Below are 18,239 nucleotides of genomic sequence, written 5' to 3' on the forward strand. Positions count from 1 at the left end.
TAACCGCACTGCTAACAATTAAATTTTTCCCTCTACCTTTCTTCGTAGCTGAAAAAAATTGCGCATAGCTGAAAAATTTATATTATAAGCTTGATAATACAGAATTTACGGAATTTACGTGTGATTTTAAATTTTCCCGCGCACAAAGAGCGCTCGAGTGTCACATTGAAAAAGGAGCGTGATAGTTTCTACATTGTGTGCGAAAATGGCGCTCTTCTGTGCAAGTGAGTGTTTTCTAACATAAATTTTTCATTTTTTTCGGCTGATTCCTGGCCTTATTCTCAATAAAATTTTCCCAAATCTTAATACCAACTCGTTATCTCCCGCTTTGCATACGTTTTAATTACCCAAACGTCAAAATTACCGAGAAAATACGGAGTGAAATTTGCCGGCTCTGTTTGTTTGGGTTTGATAAACAACTCTTAAAACCTAAACATGTGGAATTTTGCAGTTTCCAACGAGGTGCCTGAACATCCCGTGGTCTCGCCGGTGTCAGGGTCCATTTTCGAGCGGCGGCTTATCGAAAAATACATAATTGAAAATGGAATTGATCCAATCAATGGAAAGGAGCTCACAGAGGACATGCTCATCGACATAAAATGTAAGAATTTAAATAATTATCTGTAATAAAATTAATTATGTTGATCAAATTCTCAGCCACACAAGTAGTTAAGCCGAAACCACCGTCGGCCACAAGCATTCCGGCCATCCTGAAATCACTGCAGGACGAGTGGGACGCGGTCATGCTGCACAGCTTCACACTGAGACAACAGCTTCAGACGGCAAGACAGGAGTTGAGGTGCGTTGTTTCATTGAATTAGATAGGCTCGTAGAGTAAAAGTCGATTTTAGTCACGCATTGTATCAACACGATGCGGCGTGCCGAGTGATCGCCCGACTCACGAAGGAAGTGTCTGCCGCCAGAGACGCTTTGGCAACACTGAAGCCCCAAACAGGAATGGCTCCTGCCCCTGTTGGAGTGCAGCAACAGGTAATTTACAAGAAAATTAACAAATTTTGTCATTTACTGTTGGGTTTACACAGGTTTACGCCGCCGAAGCGTCTGGTGCAGCGGCACAGCCGCAAGAGCAAGCGGGCATGACGCCAGAGGTCATTCAAAAGCTGCTGGACAAGGCTCAGGTTCTGACGCAGGACCGCAAGCGACGCGGCAAGGTTGTTCCAGAAGACCTGGCCACGCCTGAAAACATCAGGGCATTCAGGACCCTGGCTTCTCATCCAGTAAGCTTATTAGTGCTTGAAATGAGGAGCCTTGATGCTTTAGATTTTTTTATTTAACATCAAATTTAGGGAAATTTTACGTTTTAAAAAACGACCCACAAATCAATTTTTCCTATTGGAAGGTGGTTTTTAAACTTATTTTAAAATATTAATAAAACTATTTTTTAAATATCTTTAAAATTTAGGTCATTTTTTTAAATTATCATAAATTTGCTTCTGTCCTCTATTTGAACTTTTTCCTTTTTAGTCCGTGGAAAGTTTGAAATCTGAAACATCAAAACCTTTAAGTTTCCTTTGTAAAGAAAATTACTTCTACTATCCTATTAAATTATTAAACAATTATTTTTTCAAATGTCAATCCAAATGTACAGAAAATAAGATTATTAATTTTCTTTCAGGGTATTCACAGCGCCAGCATGCCAGGCATCTTGGCCCTGGACATCCACAGCGGAGACTCGGCTAAAATCCTCACTGGCGGCAATGACAAATGCGCCGCTGTCTTCAACAAGGACACTGAGCAGGTGGTTGCAATCCTCAAAGGACACACCAAGAAGGTCACTAGAGTCATCTATCACTTTGATGAGGTTTGTTTCACCAATAAACACAAATTATTTTGAAATTAAATCCATTTTGCTGCAGGACACGGTTCTTACTGCTTCTCCCGATACGACAATTCGTGTGTGGAACGTGCCAACGTCTCAAACAATCCAACTCCTGCGCATCCACGACGGTCCCGTGACTGGACTATCGCTTCACCCGACTGGCGACTACGTGCTTTCGACCTCAATTGATCAGCACTGGGCCTTCTCTGACATTCGCTCTGGACAACTATTGACAAAGGTTTGTTGCTTACCACAGTTAAAATGTGCGGTTTTGATAGGATTTTGTTTTATAAATTTACAAACAATAAAAAAATACGAAATTTTACACAAAAAATATTAGCTTGAATTTAGCTAACTCAGATTAAAGAAAGTTAACTCTTTTAATTGGTTCAAGCGCTATATCAGGTGTTGAAGTAATTTTTACCATTAATTTAATTATTTAACTTTAAAATTTTTTTATTAATCTTTGCTTTGTGACAAGATCTAGAAATAAAAATGCACATTTACAGTTAAAACCCATATTTAGTCCTTATAATTGTCACAGTCTGCATTTTAAATAAGACTAAACCCGATTAAAATTAACGCAACCACCTTTTCCCTTGAGATATCTCAATTAAAATAGTAAAAAGAGAACTATGTAACTGTTTTAATCCTCTTTTAGGTGACTGATGACGGCTCAGAAGGCGCAGGATTGACGACAGCCCAGTTCCACCCTGACGGTCTGATTTTCGGCACGGGCACCACAACATCGCAGGTGAAGATCTGGGACGTGAAAGAGCAGTCAAATGTGGCAAACTTCTCTGGCCACGCAGGCCCCATCACGGCCATCTCGTTCTCTGAAAACGGCTATTACCTTGCCACGGCTGCTGAGGACGCGTGCGTCAAGCTTTGGGATTTGCGCAAGCTGAAGAATTTCAAGACAATCCAGCTGGAGGATGGCTATGAAATCAAGGATCTGTGCTTCGACCAAAGTGGAACTTATTTGGCCATCGCCGGAACAGATATAAGGTAAATTTTGCATTTAATATATTTAAATAATATACTATTTTTTGAATAAATTTTCTAATTATATTGATCATTACCACTTTATTAGAAATGTAATTTATTTTTTGAATTATCTAAGAATTCATGTTAAAAATTGTAATTTGATAAACTTGACGGTTAAGAGAACAGGTAATTGGATTTTCACGACAACTAATGAATTTACCTCCTCTCTCCAGGGTGTACCTCTGCAAGCAGTGGCAAGATTTGAAAGTGTTCAATGATCACACAGCAATGGCGACAGGCGTGCGATTTGGCACAAATGCGCAGTATATCGCCTCCACATCCATGGACCGCACACTTAAATTGTATGGAATGTAATTAATTCCGAATTTTTCATTTTGCTGTTCCATTTTGTCTCTTCGCCAGCCACAAATAAACTACATTAGAATATTAAGGAAACAAGATGCTGTCATGTTAATCGGTCTTCCAAACACCCTTTCTTAAAGCTAACAGTTCATTTAGGAAAGAAATATTTCAAAGTATAATTAATTTCTAACAAGGGAACTCATAATTTGACGTTTTTGTGTAAAATTATTGAATTTATAAGCCTGTTACTATGATGTGAACTATGTTCAGTAGTGGACATTTTTTAGAATTAACAATTTTAGCTATTTATGGTGGTTTTAAGAAAGTGGCTCAATTTCCAAAATTGATTGACAAAAAGAGTTCATTCTCATACTAGCAGAATTTTGGTTTTTAAACACTTCAACGAGACAAATTGATTGGTAGGCAATTTTTGCGTCCAGGAAAGGTCAATATTTTAATTAATTTCAAATGAAATAACTTATATAATTGTGAATCTAGTAGAAACGAGTTTGAAATTTGATTATATTGCATGGTATGAATTTTTTTATCCCCTAGAGCTTCATCCATGTTCACCTTATCGCAAAATAAAACACAGGCATTCCAGAAAGGTGATGTATTAAGGAAAACCAGCGAATATATTAGTAGGAATTTTCCGAAAATCAGAATAAAACATAATATTCCTGAGCGACATTCTCTTATGTTTTAATTCTTTTCAAAATATATTTCTAGTTTTTTCCTAACTTAGTGAGGCGACACAAAACAATTAAAACAGAGTTTCACGCAACTTGGCCTGTCCATCTGGCAACAGCCACAGTTCTAAGTCCATCAAAGGCCTCCTCAAGCGCCCTGAGACACGCGAGCTGCGGCAGGTAGCCGCCGGCCCTCTCCACCACTGAGGACTCCCTGACGTGGTTGATGTACTTCTTCTCCGTGACCTCCTCCCAAGTGGGCGCTGATGGTCCATTCCTCGTCAACACAAGCGGTTCGTACTTGAAGAGCGGTGTGTCGTCTTCCTTAGGCACTGGCAGGAAACCGTCCTTGGGAATGCGCTGGCTGAACTTGATGCCCGTGGAGAACTGCGTGGCGGCCACCAGGGGCGGCGGCGATGGCTCTCGATGCCGCTCCATCTCCTCCTGCTCCTCCAGTTTGCGCTTCTTGAACGTCTCGACGATGCTGGCTGCGCTCTGCTCGGAAAACATGAGCTCGTCGATCAGCGCCTCTTTTGAACGCATTTTCTTCTTTTTCTCCAGCATCTCTTCATGTGCGATGGCCCTAAAATTCAATTTCAATTATTTTATCTCTTTAATTTAAATATATAGTTGCACATATGGGCTTTACCGCAAAGACCATGAAAACCGATTAATTCCATCAAAAGTAAAAATCGGAAAAATGCATAAAAATCTAAAATAATTGCATTTTTCCTGCTGATCTTTTGGCACATTAAAATGGTTTTATATGTCTGAAGACAGTTTTGGCAGTTTAAAACGAAATTAGACCGTTACACAAAAAATTTTGAAAAATAGAATTCGCGCTCAATTGATGATCCCGAATTTATAAGCTCAGAAAAAATATTTTTTGATCCAGCTAACAAACAATTGAAGCCAAATCCATAAAAAAATCACCTCTTGCGGCTCTCCACCAGTATCTTCTCCTCTTCTAACAGCTCCTCCAGGATGATCTCCTCGCGGCCGGACCTGATGCGGTTCTTGGCGATCAGGTCCTTGTTCTCACGCTTGAACCTGTCGATGCTCTGGTTGGTGCTGACGATTTCGATGTTGTTTGTCAGGTTGTACACGATCCTCTCCACCTCCTCCAAGTAATTATTGTAGTCCTGCAGGTTCGCAAAGTCCTCCTCTTTGAGGTTGTAGTCCCTCATCACGCGCCGCCTGATGTCCATCTCTTTTTCCACGAAAGGGTCCTCGAAGATCTGCACCCTGAAGTTGCTGCGCCGCAACGGCACGCCGCAGTCTGGGCACGACCCTGAGCCCTTCAAGAACAGCAGGTCCACGCAGCTGTCGCACAGGGCATGTCCGCACACATTGACCATCAACTTCAGGGATGGGTTGCGGTACTTCGTCGTTTTGCATCGAGGGCAAGCCTGCTCGTCCATGATGAATCGTCGATTGAAAGAGAAATTTAATCTGTCGTGGAAAAATCAGAAGTCATAAAATTGCCGCAATTATTCATTTAAAATATACCAAAATAAAAATATACCGATGATGCTTGTGTGGTACGTAATTTTAAAATTTTTCCAGCAAAACATCATCACTGCGCCATGCTTCACTACAAGCCTGATCTTTACAAGCTCATTGTCAGATTGTCAGCGAAAATAGCAAAACTGTTCGGCGGTAAGGGGGCGTGACATGGCTTGTCAAGTTACGCCTACTTTGCTATTTGTAGTCATTTCTGTTGCATTGTGAATATTTTCCTAAAATTGCGTAGAATTGAACAGAAAGCTCCAGCCGCTCCAGCCAAGTTTTGTGAGTCAATTTAAACCACTCAAAACACACATAATATTAAATTGATTTGCAGGAAAATGGCGAACGCTGAGCCCACCAACGTAAGTTCGGCGTTCCCATTGCCACCGACGAATTACTACAGCCTCCACACCGATGAAAATATCCGGCGAGGACGCGTTTTGAGACCGCCGAATCCTGTGGCTGATTCCTACGCGATGTTCGGCACGACGTACCAAATGGACGACTCGATTATCAGACCTTTGGAGAGCCAGGTTTGTCTTAGATTCAAGTTTTTCACCAATATATGTTTAACCCTAATAAAACCCATTAATTTTCAGGGCATTCGCCGATTGTACCCTCAAAACTGTGACAGGAGACGAGAGCTTAGGAAGCTGAACCACTCGCTCCTGGTAAATTTCTTGGACCTGCTCGACCTTCTGGTGCAGTGTCCTGAGTCGCCGAGGCGGGCGGAGAAGGTCGACGACCTCAGCCTACTCTTCATCCACATCCACCACTTGCTGAACGAATTCCGACCGCACCAGGCCAGGGAAACCCTGAGGGTGATGATGGAATTGCAGAAAAGGCAGCGGATCGAAACAGCTGACAGATTTCAGAAGCACTTGGAAAAGGTAAAATGCAAACAGTCATATTTCTTGGTTTTTAAATTTAATTGAATAATTGTGCCCTTAGGTCATGGAAATTCTGGACCAAGCTCTGCAAATGTTGCCTGAAAATGAGGATTTGGACTCAAAGTTACTCGTGCCCATCGATGAAATGGAAAATATGGACGTCACAAGTGGTGACGATTCGAAAAACGAGGCTTGCAGCCCACTGGACAGAATGATGTGTGACATAGTGGATGCAATGTGAATTCTGTAGTGTTTCGTGAAGGACAGACTTTGTTTTAAATGAAAGCTAAAATACAGTAATAAACATTAAAAAATTAAAGAAATTTGTAAGATGAAGACAAACCATGAAATATTTATTTTTGAATATTTCTTTAACTTCATTAATTTAAAATACAATGCAGTTAAATTTCCGTATCTCAGCAATGCAGTAAAATAAATAATGTATCAAATCCACATGAAAAAAATGATTTTTTTGCTTTGAGTGAGCGCTTAAAATTTCAAACTCCAATCAAGTGTACTTGTTTTATTCCAATTTATTCTACTCTGATTCATCGCAGTAAATAAACGTGCAGTCAACGTCAATCACACAAATTCTGACGTTTGTACATTCATAACCACACCTGTAAAAACACAATTTAATATATTATTTATTATCTTGCTAACCTTTCAGAATGCACGCACACTTTATTTAATGAATTTGTGAGACAGCATTCATAACTCTGAACAAAACACTTCTTGCATTAACTAATTACACGCTCAAGTAAGAAAGTTTACATTGTATAATATAATTAATGTTACGACAGTGCTTCACTGATTGGCTCTAAACTAACTGTTGATTTTCTTAAAATCTTAGCTCTTGCAGTCCAGGTGGTTGAACACTTCTTAGTAAGTGTTGCGCCAGGTGCGGTTTCTGCCGCGGAAGTTACCCCGTCTGCCGCCTCTGTATCCGCCACGAGGAGCTAAAACAGATACACAAGAGATGATGAGTGCGCTGAGACTAAAGTCCTGGATAAAAATATCAGAAAAATAAAATCATAATGATTATAATTACGGCACTTTTGGTGACGACAGTTAAATTTCAAGTTGTTTGTCAGTTAATTTTAAAGGTACATATTTATTTAATTGAAAAACCTGATACCTCAACTTCTTACAACTCGGGTTTATTCACCACTGGTTTTTCCAGTCGATTTTAGCGAATTTCTTGCGCACGAAACTATTTTTCAATTTAGACCCAGCGAAAATAAAAGTTTTCGGTTTTAAGTAAAAAATCTGCTGTTTTGTTGATTTAAAATTTAAAAAAAATGCTATTCCAGATCACAATTTCACCAGAATTTTCAGTATAGCCTTTGCTCAGGTTGAGGTCGTGACTTACAAATTATTACAAACCTGAGCAGAGTTTACAAAATTTAAATTATTGTTAAATAGTTTACAGTTCGAGAACGTTTAAATTAATTGTGAAAAACTCGAGTGCTTCTGCCTTCATACGCTATAATTATCCAGAGCTTAGAGCCATTCAATTCAACAATTTCAAAGTCTTTAAATTAAGAAGATTACCTTCTAGATAAAAAACCCAATGTACAGCACTTTTATAAATCTTGATGGTTTTTAGTAACGTTTTAAATTTCTAAAAAAAGCAATGTAAGTTTCCTCCTGATCCCGGTAAAATTGCGCAACAAACGCGAATTTCCTTGTTGCAAGAAAAGGGCAACAATAAATTCGGCAATGAAAATTTGGGTGTTTGTTGAATGTTACCGTTTTGTAGAATTCCAAATTAAAACATCATTACACTAACCACTGTAAGAGGAGATGCGCTCGCTGTACTTTCCACTGGGTGGCTGGTAACGGGCCTGGTCGTCGCTTTTCCTCGCCATCTTGGCGCCGTTGCCCTCGAAGGTGATGGGGGCGTGTCTCTTGAGGCCACCGTCATCCTTTTTCTGCGACACGGCAGTCCACGACAGGACAATACTGCTCTTGTAGATGGGAGGAGTGTGGAAAAGATCCTTGATCAGCGCCAGAATGTTGGTCGTCGTCTTCAGCGCCACCGTCTTGATCAGGTTATCGTCGTCCTTCAATTGGCTTTGTGTTTTGCCGTTCAGCATCTCCTTCAGCTTCTTCATGTAGCCTTGAGTGGCGCGGGCAAAGTACTGAAGCCTTCGATAGAATTGAAATATTATTATTAGTATATAAAGTTTGGATCGGCAGAGAGAAAGTTATGAGACTTGATTAGAAAACCACCTACCTAATGCGGAAATCCTTCATCCTTTCCGGGTTGTTGGCTAAAAAGTCTGGGTGGTGCTTTCCGAAACGGTGCAGAATGTAGAGTAGACACTCCACATAGGAGAATTCCAGGAGTGGGTCCTCAGTGGCCAGTTTCTCAGCATCGCCTTCAGCTGGCAGCGGCATGTACTCCTAAATTAAATAAAAAAGAGGCGCATCTTATATCATTCAGTTCATACAAAGAAAGATTGAGACTAGTCTAACGCTGTGCAGTTTTTGCAATTCTTAAGATTAGAACTTGAGATCTGATAGGGAGAAACTTTGCCAAATTAGAAATTATTGTTATATTCCAGTTTCAAAGTGGAACGTTTTGAAAACGAAACCTCAAAGAAATGTATACTCTGGGGCTACTATGGAAAGATAAATAGCAAAAAATTATAAAAAACACCTCAAAAAGTTTTCAAAAAATGGCAAGTAATAGCTTTTGAATTATTGGATCAATGCCATTAAATTTGGTATTTGTTCAGAAGTTCTTGAACAGAAAAATCCAGAGCATCATATTTAAAAAATATCTGCCAAATCCCAATAAAATTTAACGTTCTTTTAAAATTTCTAACACTAATAAATGCTGATTATTTGATTTAAATTGGTCAAAACCATTCTTTTGTACTTGCGTCTTTAGCATAAGATTTTTTTAAAGATATCCACGGATGATTCCCGTTACACACTAACCAGCAAGAGGGTGAATACGTGGTTGAGTTTGCTCTCGGGCGACTCCACGCTGGAGCAGTGCTTGCACAGCTCTGCTGTCAACTTGAGAAGCTCCAGGTGAGCGTCAGAGTCAGGAGTCTGCAGGGTTTTTGGCACCGACGCCAAAACAGGCAGCACGTCCTCGCACATGAAAGTCACAAACTTGGTTGGCTCCACTTGAGACTGGAAGTGCATAAAAATTAATTAAATTACAACTTTTAAACAAGGAGGAAAGTCTGATTCATATTTCTTCTGCAAAATACAAAAAAAATAATGCTTACAGAGAAGTAAGGGAGTGCATGTTGCGTGCAGGCAATCAGTCGGAGAACGTTTTCAGGCTCAGTGGCCCCGAACGGCTGGTCAAGCTCTGCCTGCTCCACGACCAGATCAACCAACTCATGGTGTCCGGACACGGTTTTTCCCAGGCGGGTCTCGCTCAAAACGTCCATCAGCAGTTTGAACTCATCAGCAGTCACGTCCTACAACGAATTTGTATTAAATTTTGATCATGAATTAGTCAATTTATTGTGCTCACCTGCAAAACCTTCTTGACTTCAGCTATGACGTATTCCTCCACTTCTTTGGTTATTAAATTTGGACCCAGGGTTTTATACCGAGTTGCGAGGAATTTGATGCTTCTCTCGCGAACAATCTCTTCTCCAGCAAGGATTTGGTTGAAAATGCCGCCAAAAGTGCCTAGAAAAATACAGTCATATTAGTTTTTGAAGAGGTAAAGTGGAGAATAATATTTAAGGGAAGAATTTTTATGGTAATTACTCTTGACCCAGTATTTAAAAATACAATTGTAACAATTCAAAAGCAACAAATTTAAAAATTTTCAATCAACAACTTAAAAAAGTAGAAAATGACACCCTAGAGAATTCAGCAACTAATAATTTGCACACCTTTGGCGTCGATCTTAAACAGAGCATTCAGCGAGCTCTGCACGACGGATAGCTCTGAAGGATCATCAATCTGCAGCAGCTGGGTCAAAATGTCTGCAACCTTCCTTGTGTACTCTTTGTTGTCCTTGCAGTAGTTGGGCAGATCCCTCACTGCATATTTCCTTATCTAGAAACGTGTATGAAAATTATTGCTCTGCTCAAAAATAAGAAAAACAGTACCATTGAATCTTCATCCTCACAGAGATCAAACTGGCTCTCGATGGACTTCTCTAGAAGGGACGGAAAGCTTTTGAAAAACTTTGCGATGAACTGCGCCGCAAGCCGTTTTTCCTTGTCGGATCCCTTGACTGCCTCCAAAAGCAAGAGGTATTCGGCCTCGTGCTACGAAAATGAATTTAAATGAACATGTGCGAAATACGTAACCTACGTGGGGGACATTCACCGGTGCCGTAAACAAAAACACGCTTGAAAGTACATACCTCGGATATTTTGTCTCCCGCACCTGACAGAACGGCGTAGATTTCGTAAATCTTATCGATGTTGCTCTGCGACATCTTTTGAGATTGTTTAAATGCGCTTTCAATGACTGGAATGAGTGAAGAATCAGCCGTGTTTTCGAATTCTGTTGAAATGAAACTAACGACGATGTCCTCCCAAAAACCGTGTTGTTCTGCGATGGAAGGCAACGTAAACACTAAACACGCCACACGGGCTGTAAATATGTTTAGTGATCCAGCTTGACGATAGATGTCACGTTGACGCAATTCACATGCATGGTTGCGTTCAGGAGAGAAAAGTGGATAGTAAAAAGAATTATTTTTTAAATTTAATTTGAGTGGATCCTGGACATTTACGGTACATTTTAATCTTCAAAATTATCGAATTAGTCATTTTCATTTTCCTGTTGCTTCTCTGATCTCTATATATTTGTTTCTTGACCTTATACGCATTTTTTATTGGAAGGGGGGGAGCGGGGAGCCATTAAATTGCCCGCGAATCTTGCAGCGCGCTTTCTAGGACGTCGATTTTGACAATTTTATGAGATTTTTTTTCGCCTTGCAATATATTGGGTCTAATTTCCTTCTCTATTTTTACAATCCCGATTCAAATGATTGAAATTTATTATAAAGATACATTAGCAATGTTGTTATGTTAATGTGAAAAAAACGATAGAGATGGCAAATTAATCTGGATAATTTGGCATTTATGTTCCGTCGTCTGAGATAAAAAAATATATTTTTGGAAAAACGGACTGATATAACTAAAACCTTAAACGTTAAGACTAGTGCGAATGGACAATATATAATTCTGCGCGAGCGGTTAAAGGTACATGATGTGCTTTTCGTTTAACTGTATGTGAATATGAAGTTTATTAGAAAAAGAAATTAGGTTTCTGCTTATTGTACATTATTAAATGGTACCCTACCAAAATTAATTGAAATGGAGTGTAAGTACTCTGAAGACCCAACTGCTTGTCCTGATCGTTAGCCTATTCTTCCCTGGTACCTGAACACTTTCCAGCCAGATGAACGCTCTCATCAGTTCAAAATAAAAGCCAACAACCTTGAATTTATTTCATTAATTTATAGCCTGCATGTATAATTGTTTCAAACTTTAATTTTTCAGAGTTATCGAGCACGATGCACTATGTTTAATAAAATTTGACAGCAATGAAAAGATTTCCATACTGTTTTAAATTGCTAATTTGTAAAAATATCTTATAACTTAAATTTCATGAGGTGTGAATATTTAAATAAAATGTGATTGTTTTTCAAAAGTCAATTGTATTAGACACTTAGTACAATCTCTGGGGTGGTCCCATGGTACTCTTGATGTGCAGAGAACGCACATTCTGCCAGTGCTTCTTCAGAAGAGACACCAAGAAATTGATGCTCAGATGCACATTCTGAGCAAGATCGTCAGCGCTCATGCCGACGTTGCCGACAGCCACGGACAAACACAAGACCTTCTTCATCTGGAACTTGATGGTGGCCTTGACTTCGTCGATCTTCATCATCATGGACTCCTGGTGAGTGAGGAGACCAGGGAATTTACCAGCCTTATTCAGACCAGGACCCAGCAGACGTGGGATCTGCTTGATGAGAGACTCGGACGCGAGGAAAGCGTCGTACTTCTTGGCTGTTAACAAATAAAAATTGTTATTAATACGAGAAATTGGTTAATTATAATTTGAGGAGAAAATTACAATTATATCAGTTGTGAAAATCCACATAATAAATTTTTCGGTCAATACATGCACCTTCATTTTTCCTCACGTTAATTTAAATACAAATAATGAAATTTAACGTGTAATTACCCAATTTCTTAACAGCCTTCTTGTTCTTGTTAAGCTTCTTCAAAGCCTCGGCGTCCATGAAAGGCACCTCGTTGGCCTTAGCCTCGTCGCAGTGCTGCTGGTCACCAAGGATGCAAACGCTCATCTTGGGACGAGGAATGTGTTTGAGCCTGAAATTTTATTAAATAATAAATAATAGAGCATTAAATCCACTTTGAACTTAAAGATTATGAATCTGATAGCGTCCACGTCATTAAATCACATCCATCCAAAATATGTAATAACGAAAATTAAGCAATTGATTGCACAATTCACCTATTTCCATACTAAATTAAATAAAATTCTTAATTTAAGGCGTAGGACATGTGGTGCGAATCACGTTGATTGTTTGCGTCATTAAAATGTAGACTTACCGCTAGCATGGGTCTAAAATTCATTAAATTTCAACCCTATCTAGCAGTGGCATTTGTCCACAAAGGACGTAACCACCTCCCCAATTATTTCAAGACCCTGGGTCAAGGTCACACGTACTTCACAGTGCCGCTGAAACGCTTGTCCTTCTGGGGATCGTAATTCTTCAGGCCGATCTGCAGCTCGACCGTTTCCAAGAAGTTCTTTTTCTTTTCTTCGGAGTGCTTCAGCAGAGCCTCCACGCCCTCGTAAAGGGTCTCCCTGGATACTTTGGACCTGTGAGAGGCACACGAAGGAAAAAAGGAATTAATTTCAAGTTGCCAGCATGGCCGTGAAACATGGTGCCGCTTTGAATGAGATATTTGGCTGAATTTAAAACGAAATATCAACAAATATCTATGCCACTTGGCGTGGAAATCAGTCTTAAACAATTAAAATGTGTTCGAAAGAGTCGATAGGTCACAAAATTAAGGATGATTCAGGATAACTTACGACATGATGACTGTTTGATGCCGCTCACGCTAACTCGGCAGCAGAGCAAGACCAGCCAACGCCACGGGAAGAATAAAAGGCAAGAAAATTAGCAAGCGAACGAGTGGAAAGGGGGAGTGGCGACTGACGAGTGCTGAGTGGAGAAGTGACAAACACGGAGCGTGGTTTCTTTTGCCCGCGAAAGGAAAGAGCGGGAACTAAAGCGATGGAGATGGAGATTGGATAAGTCTTTTACATTAAAGTGAAGCCTAAACAAAAAGGAGCAAAACAGCTGGTGATTAAAAAATTAAGCCGGTGGCCGGTGTTAGTGAAATACCTACTGACAACAATGAACGCATGAGATTGCAGTGATTAGAATGGTAAAATGAGACTTAGAAAACAATATTAAAATTATTGTCGCTTTGTAAAACACAAGATGATATACATACTTATACGCTTGACATTTCAGCCAATGCATTTTGCCTACTAACTTCCGATACTGCTAACCCGACTGAATTTGAGGTAAGTTTTTAAAATTTCCATGAATATTATTAAACTTGAATTATAAATTTTTCGCTCTAAAAGAGCTAATCATTGATCTAAAAGGCTATTGCTGTTACTCTAACGATCGCGTTCGTTGGAAATAGGTGGCAAAAGTTTAGTTGAGAAGTGTTTTGATATTATACATACACAACTTTGGTGTGTGCGAGGGCTGCGAGTCCAGCAACACCTTTGTCACGTAGCAGGGTGAATATTATGCTCTCCATTGCATGTCCAATCTCTGAAACTTCGTATCGTACATTCGCACGCGTATGTATTCTACTATGACGAGACACAATAAACAGCGTTAGTCTTCTTGCAAGCATGCTTGCTCTCAATAAACAAGCACGGCTAGGCTGGTGCCTGGCTGGTGCTAATACATAATTATTTATCGTCTTTTTATCACTGTTTTGTATAATATACAGGATAAATACTAAAAATCATTTTTTGAGGTTTAACTTTTTATTTCTTATTTTTTTTCAAAACAACCATATATTATACATCAAAAATGTTTTTGTCTTAAAAATATTTTGTACTTCTAGCAAAGTTTGTGCTCTTTTTTATTCTACAAAATTGGAGATCCCGTAATAAAGAGGATTGATAGATTGATACTGCAAAAAAGCCTAGACAATCCTTGTTGGCAAATGCATGAACTAAAGTCTATTAAAATTCAGTTGAAGCCAAAGTTGACCTGCAAGGTGCAAAGTTAGCCTGCTTTTCAAATGGTGAGGACCGACTCCTTATTTGAAACACGATTATTTTTAAAATCAAAGAGTTTCCCCAATTTTAGAGAAAATTTGAAAAATTTGAATTTTTCTTTAGCAAGTTCCTTTTTTGATTGTTTTATTTGTTTTGTTTAACTTCCTGTGTGCTCACCGGGTTCCAATAAAACCGCTGTGAGCGGATAACTTGGGGCCCGAGTGGCCACAGAGGAAGAGCAGCTTGGGCCTAATGGTGCCACCTTTTCGCCTCCCCGCACCGAGGTCTTTAATTGAAACGCAGCAGACACTCCCTGAAGCCGCTCGGGAGGTGCGAAAACCAGACAGTGGCGAGTCGGCGCCGGTGCGCCTTTTAGCCCGTTGAGCTATTTGAGCATTTTGAGTAACTAAACTAACCACTTTCTGCCATCTCTGATACTGGGCAGCCACAGTATTTTATCCCCGAACTGCTCAAATATCTCGCACTGCGCTTATTTTTAGACACTCCTGAGAATGCCTTAAAAATTCGAGCCAACGAGCTGGTGATTATTGCAAATTGTAAGAACAAATTATTTATCGATCAACTGCTTGTCAATTACATCTAACAATTGAAAGTTATTTGAATTGTTGAATCCAACAAGCAGTTTATGGATAAAGAATTTGTTCAACAATTTACAACAATAAAAACAAAGTACATTTTGCTACAGAAAAATTCAAATTTTTCAAATTTTCTCCAAAATTTACTGTGAAAATTGACCATAGTTTCTTGGCAGATTTTGTGAATCTCCTCGACCAGATCTGTCCAACGGTGTATGACAATTTTTAGGGAAACTCTTTGTTTTGAAATAAAATCAGATTTTAAGTAAGGAGAAAGTACTCACCATGTGAAAAGCATGCTAACTTTGCAGCCACTTTTCTAAAAAAATTACGCTGCTTTTGGCTTAAACGGAATCCTTATAGGGATGAGTTCCTGCATCAGCAACAAGGATTCTCCGGGGTTTCGCTGCATGAATCTTCTTAGGTCTGTAACTGCTTAAGATTTAATTTGTTCCCACTTCTGACTCTAAGCCACGAACTTGCTCATTGTACCAATTATACAAAGTCAACAGAATATACTCTGCAGTCGATCGAGAGGACATCGAAAAAACTCTCAGGTCTGCGACAAGGTTTTTCAAGTCATTGGAGTTCTGAGTGGATAGTAGTCTGAAGGAAATGTCTGCATGCAGTTCCTCCAAACAACGCAGCGTGTGGCAGAGAAACTTAACATGATCAAAAGAGATGGAGCAACAATTGACTTCGAGTATTTTCAGCTTTTTCATGCTGCAAATCGACTTGATTGTCTCCATATCCACAGTCAAATTCTTGACCTCATCCAAAGAACAATTGTCTAAAGGTGATTCATCAACAGTGAAGTACAGGCTCTCGATGTTTGGGCAATGGGTGGAAATAAGTTGAACAACCTGTTTCATACAATAATTTTGTCATTTTCTTACAAATCAAATGGTAAAGTATATAATTTTTACCCTTGCAAACGCGTCCTTAATAATTTCTCGGGGGCAGAAGGACATCAAGCCGCCACAGTCTATTTCGGTCGTTTCGCTATCCACAGGCAGCAGCAAATCAAAGGCTTTGAAACGCTTTTGGAATTCACCAAGATCTCCTTCTTTCTTTTTACACGTGGACCTTGTCAAAGCATGCAGCACCTGTCGCTGCATCGGTTTTGCTGTTTATATAGAAATTAATATTTAGTACACACAACATTAAGTTTGAAATCAGTTCGACTTACAAAGACAAAGAAGGTCTTTCGTATAATGTACATCCTTGCGGGTGTAGTCTCCGATGTGTCCAACAATAGTGTCTAGCACGATGTCGAAAAGCTTCTTTGGGTTGAAACATTTCTTCGTTATTGTGTCTTGCGTCATTGTCTCTGATCGTACACCTTCTGACTCCATCGTGAGGGAACTGTAAGACAAAATAAATAGATTACGTTAGTGTAAGTAATTTCATAGAAATGAACATAAATTTTTCATTTAAACAAGGCCCTCAAGCAATAATTAGCTCTAATCTAAACCAAATAACGTTTTTCTGTGTGTTCATAATTTTTCTGGAAGTTTTGCAGGTATTTTAAAGCTAAGAAATACAGTAAATACACACATAGGCTATATTTTAAAATTTAAGAAAGGTTTAATAATGCCTTTATTATGTGTGGAAAATTAATCTGGATGGCTATATTTATGAGGAAAAATCACATACTAGATAGCGGCTGTTTCGGCCCCACAGGCCTCATCAGCAGTTTACTCAAAAATGGATATTTTGTTTTGGAAGCAAAGTATTCTAATTTTTCATTTTTTCAGTGTTTACAAGATGATCTATTGCGCTGAAAAGCTGCATGAATACTTGAAAGAGTATGAGGAGCTGTCAAAAGACAGAAACAAAACATTTCGTAATTTAAAGTGATCACAAAAGCAGATATTATTACATGATATAATACTATTTGCTTAAATTTGATCGCAAATAGTTTTTAACTTCAATTAAATTAATAGAAAATCAAATTGCGGAGAAATTGTAAAAGAGATCCACACGACGTAGGCAAAATATTCACTTGCGAGACCAAAACATGCATCTATTATTTATGTTTGTCAAAGAGCGACTCACACTAAATTATATCCATATCGTTTCCGTTAAATTTCTTTTAAATAAGTCAACCTCTTTTCCGTGCGCTAACACTATGTTATAGCAAATTCAGCTTAAGAAAAATATTATATAGGACGTAATATTACCTGGAGTTCTGCATTAAATCTTCTAAACTTGTAATATTAACTTTTTATCGTCCACACGTGGTTTGGATAGCAGCTGGGTCGTGCGCGTCTTTCTCTCTATTAGTTGTGTGATGATATGACAGGGGAAGGCGGTCAGAGGCGATTTTCAGAGATAAAAAACGTAAAGCGCAGGCGCAAAGGAGGGTGAACACCCTTCTATGAACAGATAGAATTTCCTAGACGTTTCTCGAATCCCAAAATCGGAGGAATATTTAGAAATTTTCTGATGCAACACCCTTCTATACATTTATTTATGCTTATTTTTATTGGCCGTATGATTAATTTGGTTCGAAATTCCAAATGAACTTATTGGAACGTTTCTACAAATGACTTAATAGTAAATTACAAATTCAAATCATGTATGTTTAAGGAGTATATATATAGATTAATAAAATTCACTGATCTATTTGTTTTCATCCTTTGTGCAATTTTATTGAGCAAGTTAAACTGCATTTAATTGAAGACACCAGGTTGCTTTAAATAGAAACATAATTTTGGCTATAGCCATTTTAGAATGTTTTGTCATCAAATGTTATCCCTCACTGTAATATATATTTTGGAAAATTTATCGTCATTTTGACATCGTTTTATTTTAAGACGAAAGTGCCTAAAAATATTTTTAGAGTTCCACAATTTTTATCTCATATATTATTTATGAAAATACCAATATCAGAAATATATATAGAGGTTGTTAAAATATTTTAAACAGGCAACAGGCAATATGGAATCGTCGGACAAAGTTTTTACTCATTTTATCTTTTAAATAGAAAAGATATCCTCTGCAATTGGTAAAAATGCACTCTTTTTAAAAACGAGGGGGAAGAAGAGCGAACTTTTCACACCAGATCAAAGCT

At 38.7% G+C, this 18,239-nt stretch overlaps 5 protein-coding genes across 7 annotated transcripts; 2 read left to right on the forward strand and 3 right to left on the reverse strand.

Moving 5' to 3' along the window:
* Window positions 1-96: 96 nt before the first annotated feature.
* Window positions 97-3,286, forward strand: Prp19 (pre-mRNA processing factor 19). The gene is made up of 9 exons (XM_065487400.1): window positions 97-224; window positions 452-601; window positions 658-799; window positions 852-990; window positions 1,044-1,238; window positions 1,637-1,822; window positions 1,878-2,078; window positions 2,502-2,848; window positions 3,061-3,286. Exons 1-9 carry the CDS (start codon window positions 206-208, stop codon window positions 3,200-3,202), a joined length of 1,521 nt encoding a protein of 506 aa, XP_065343472.1. The 5' UTR covers window positions 97-205; the 3' UTR covers window positions 3,203-3,286.
* A 581-nt stretch (window positions 3,287-3,867) lies between these two features.
* On the reverse strand, window positions 3,868-5,538 carry Mat1 (CDK-activating kinase assembly factor). Of its 2 annotated transcripts, none has more exons than XM_065487404.1 (3): window positions 5,389-5,538; window positions 4,813-5,331; window positions 3,868-4,462 (listed from the first exon to the last, which is right to left on the reverse strand). In XM_065487404.1, exons 2-3 carry the CDS (start codon window positions 5,298-5,300, stop codon window positions 3,967-3,969), a joined length of 984 nt encoding a protein of 327 aa, XP_065343476.1. In that variant the 5' UTR covers window positions 5,301-5,331; window positions 5,389-5,538; the 3' UTR covers window positions 3,868-3,966. The 2 variants fall into 2 exon arrangements, with proteins under 2 accessions (XP_065343476.1, XP_065343475.1); XM_065487403.1 differs by having other exon boundaries at window positions 5,405-5,524.
* Window positions 5,539-5,580: 42 nt separating this feature from the next.
* On the forward strand, window positions 5,581-6,869 carry MED7 (mediator complex subunit 7). The gene is made up of 4 exons (XM_065487405.1): window positions 5,581-5,670; window positions 5,723-5,921; window positions 5,988-6,278; window positions 6,340-6,869. Exons 2-4 carry the CDS (start codon window positions 5,727-5,729, stop codon window positions 6,517-6,519), a joined length of 666 nt encoding a protein of 221 aa, XP_065343477.1. The 5' UTR covers window positions 5,581-5,670; window positions 5,723-5,726; the 3' UTR covers window positions 6,520-6,869.
* cass (cassowary) lies at window positions 6,792-10,847 on the reverse strand. The gene is made up of 9 exons (XM_065487398.1): window positions 10,630-10,847; window positions 10,370-10,531; window positions 10,151-10,316; window positions 9,781-9,941; window positions 9,527-9,724; window positions 9,228-9,428; window positions 8,518-8,687; window positions 8,071-8,429; window positions 6,792-7,237 (listed from the first exon to the last, which is right to left on the reverse strand). The coding sequence occupies exons 1-9, from the start codon at window positions 10,702-10,704 to the stop codon at window positions 7,161-7,163; spliced, it is 1,569 nt and encodes a 522-aa protein (XP_065343470.1). The 5' UTR covers window positions 10,705-10,847; the 3' UTR covers window positions 6,792-7,160.
* A 1,067-nt stretch (window positions 10,848-11,914) lies between these two features.
* RpL10Ab (ribosomal protein L10Ab) lies at window positions 11,915-13,472 on the reverse strand. Of its 2 annotated transcripts, XM_065490637.1 has the most exons (4): window positions 13,350-13,472; window positions 12,978-13,133; window positions 12,468-12,616; window positions 11,915-12,289 (listed from the first exon to the last, which is right to left on the reverse strand). In XM_065490637.1, exons 1-4 carry the CDS (start codon window positions 13,352-13,354, stop codon window positions 11,946-11,948), a joined length of 654 nt encoding a protein of 217 aa, XP_065346709.1. In that variant the 5' UTR covers window positions 13,355-13,472; the 3' UTR covers window positions 11,915-11,945. The 2 variants fall into 2 exon arrangements, 1 of the variants encoding a protein (XP_065346709.1); XR_010575257.1 differs by lacking the exon at window positions 11,915-12,289 and having other exon boundaries at window positions 12,475-12,616; window positions 12,860-13,133.
* Window positions 13,473-18,239: the final 4,767 nt, after the last annotated feature.

Source organism: Cloeon dipterum, chromosome 4, assembly GCF_949628265.1.
Source record: "Cloeon dipterum chromosome 4, ieCloDipt1.1, whole genome shotgun sequence".
NCBI lineage: Eukaryota > Metazoa > Arthropoda > Insecta > Ephemeroptera > Baetidae > Cloeon > Cloeon dipterum.

Excerpts from the sequence above, each read along its gene's own strand:
- Prp19 (XM_065487400.1), top strand. Across the intron at positions 991-1,043 it reads CTGTTGGAGTGCAGCAACAG|GTTTACGCCGCCGAAGCGTC; the intron begins GTAATTTACAAG and ends GGGTTTACACAG. Across the intron at positions 1,239-1,636 it reads GGACCCTGGCTTCTCATCCA|GGTATTCACAGCGCCAGCAT; the intron begins GTAAGCTTATTA and ends ATTTTCTTTCAG.
- Mat1 (XM_065487404.1), bottom strand. The coding sequence starts at position 5,300 with ATGGACGAGCAGGCTTGCCCTCGATGCAAAACGACGAAGTACCGCAAC. Across the intron at positions 4,463-4,812 it reads CTGGTGGAGAGCCGCAAGAG|GGCCATCGCACATGAAGAGA; the intron begins GTGATTTTTTTA and ends ATTGAATTTTAG.
- MED7 (XM_065487405.1), top strand. The coding sequence starts at position 5,727 with ATGGCGAACGCTGAGCCCACCAACGTAAGTTCGGCGTTCCCATTGCCA. Across the intron at positions 5,922-5,987 it reads TCAGACCTTTGGAGAGCCAG|GGCATTCGCCGATTGTACCC; the intron begins GTTTGTCTTAGA and ends ATTAATTTTCAG. Across the intron at positions 6,279-6,339 it reads TTCAGAAGCACTTGGAAAAG|GTCATGGAAATTCTGGACCA; the intron begins GTAAAATGCAAA and ends TTGTGCCCTTAG.
- cass (XM_065487398.1), bottom strand. The coding sequence starts at position 10,704 with ATGTCGCAGAGCAACATCGATAAGATTTACGAAATCTACGCCGTTCTG. Across the intron at positions 9,942-10,150 it reads GTTTAAGATCGACGCCAAAG|GCACTTTTGGCGGCATTTTC; the intron begins GTGTGCAAATTA and ends GTATTTTTCTAG. Across the intron at positions 8,688-9,227 it reads ACGTATTCACCCTCTTGCTG|GAGTACATGCCGCTGCCAGC; the intron begins GTTAGTGTGTAA and ends TATTTAATTTAG.
- RpL10Ab (XM_065490637.1), bottom strand. Across the intron at positions 12,617-12,977 it reads CGTTTCAGCGGCACTGTGAA|GCTCAAACACATTCCTCGTC; the intron begins GTACGTGTGACC and ends ATAAAATTTCAG. Across the intron at positions 12,290-12,467 it reads GAAGGCTGTTAAGAAATTGG|CCAAGAAGTACGACGCTTTC; the intron begins GTAATTACACGT and ends ATTTGTTAACAG.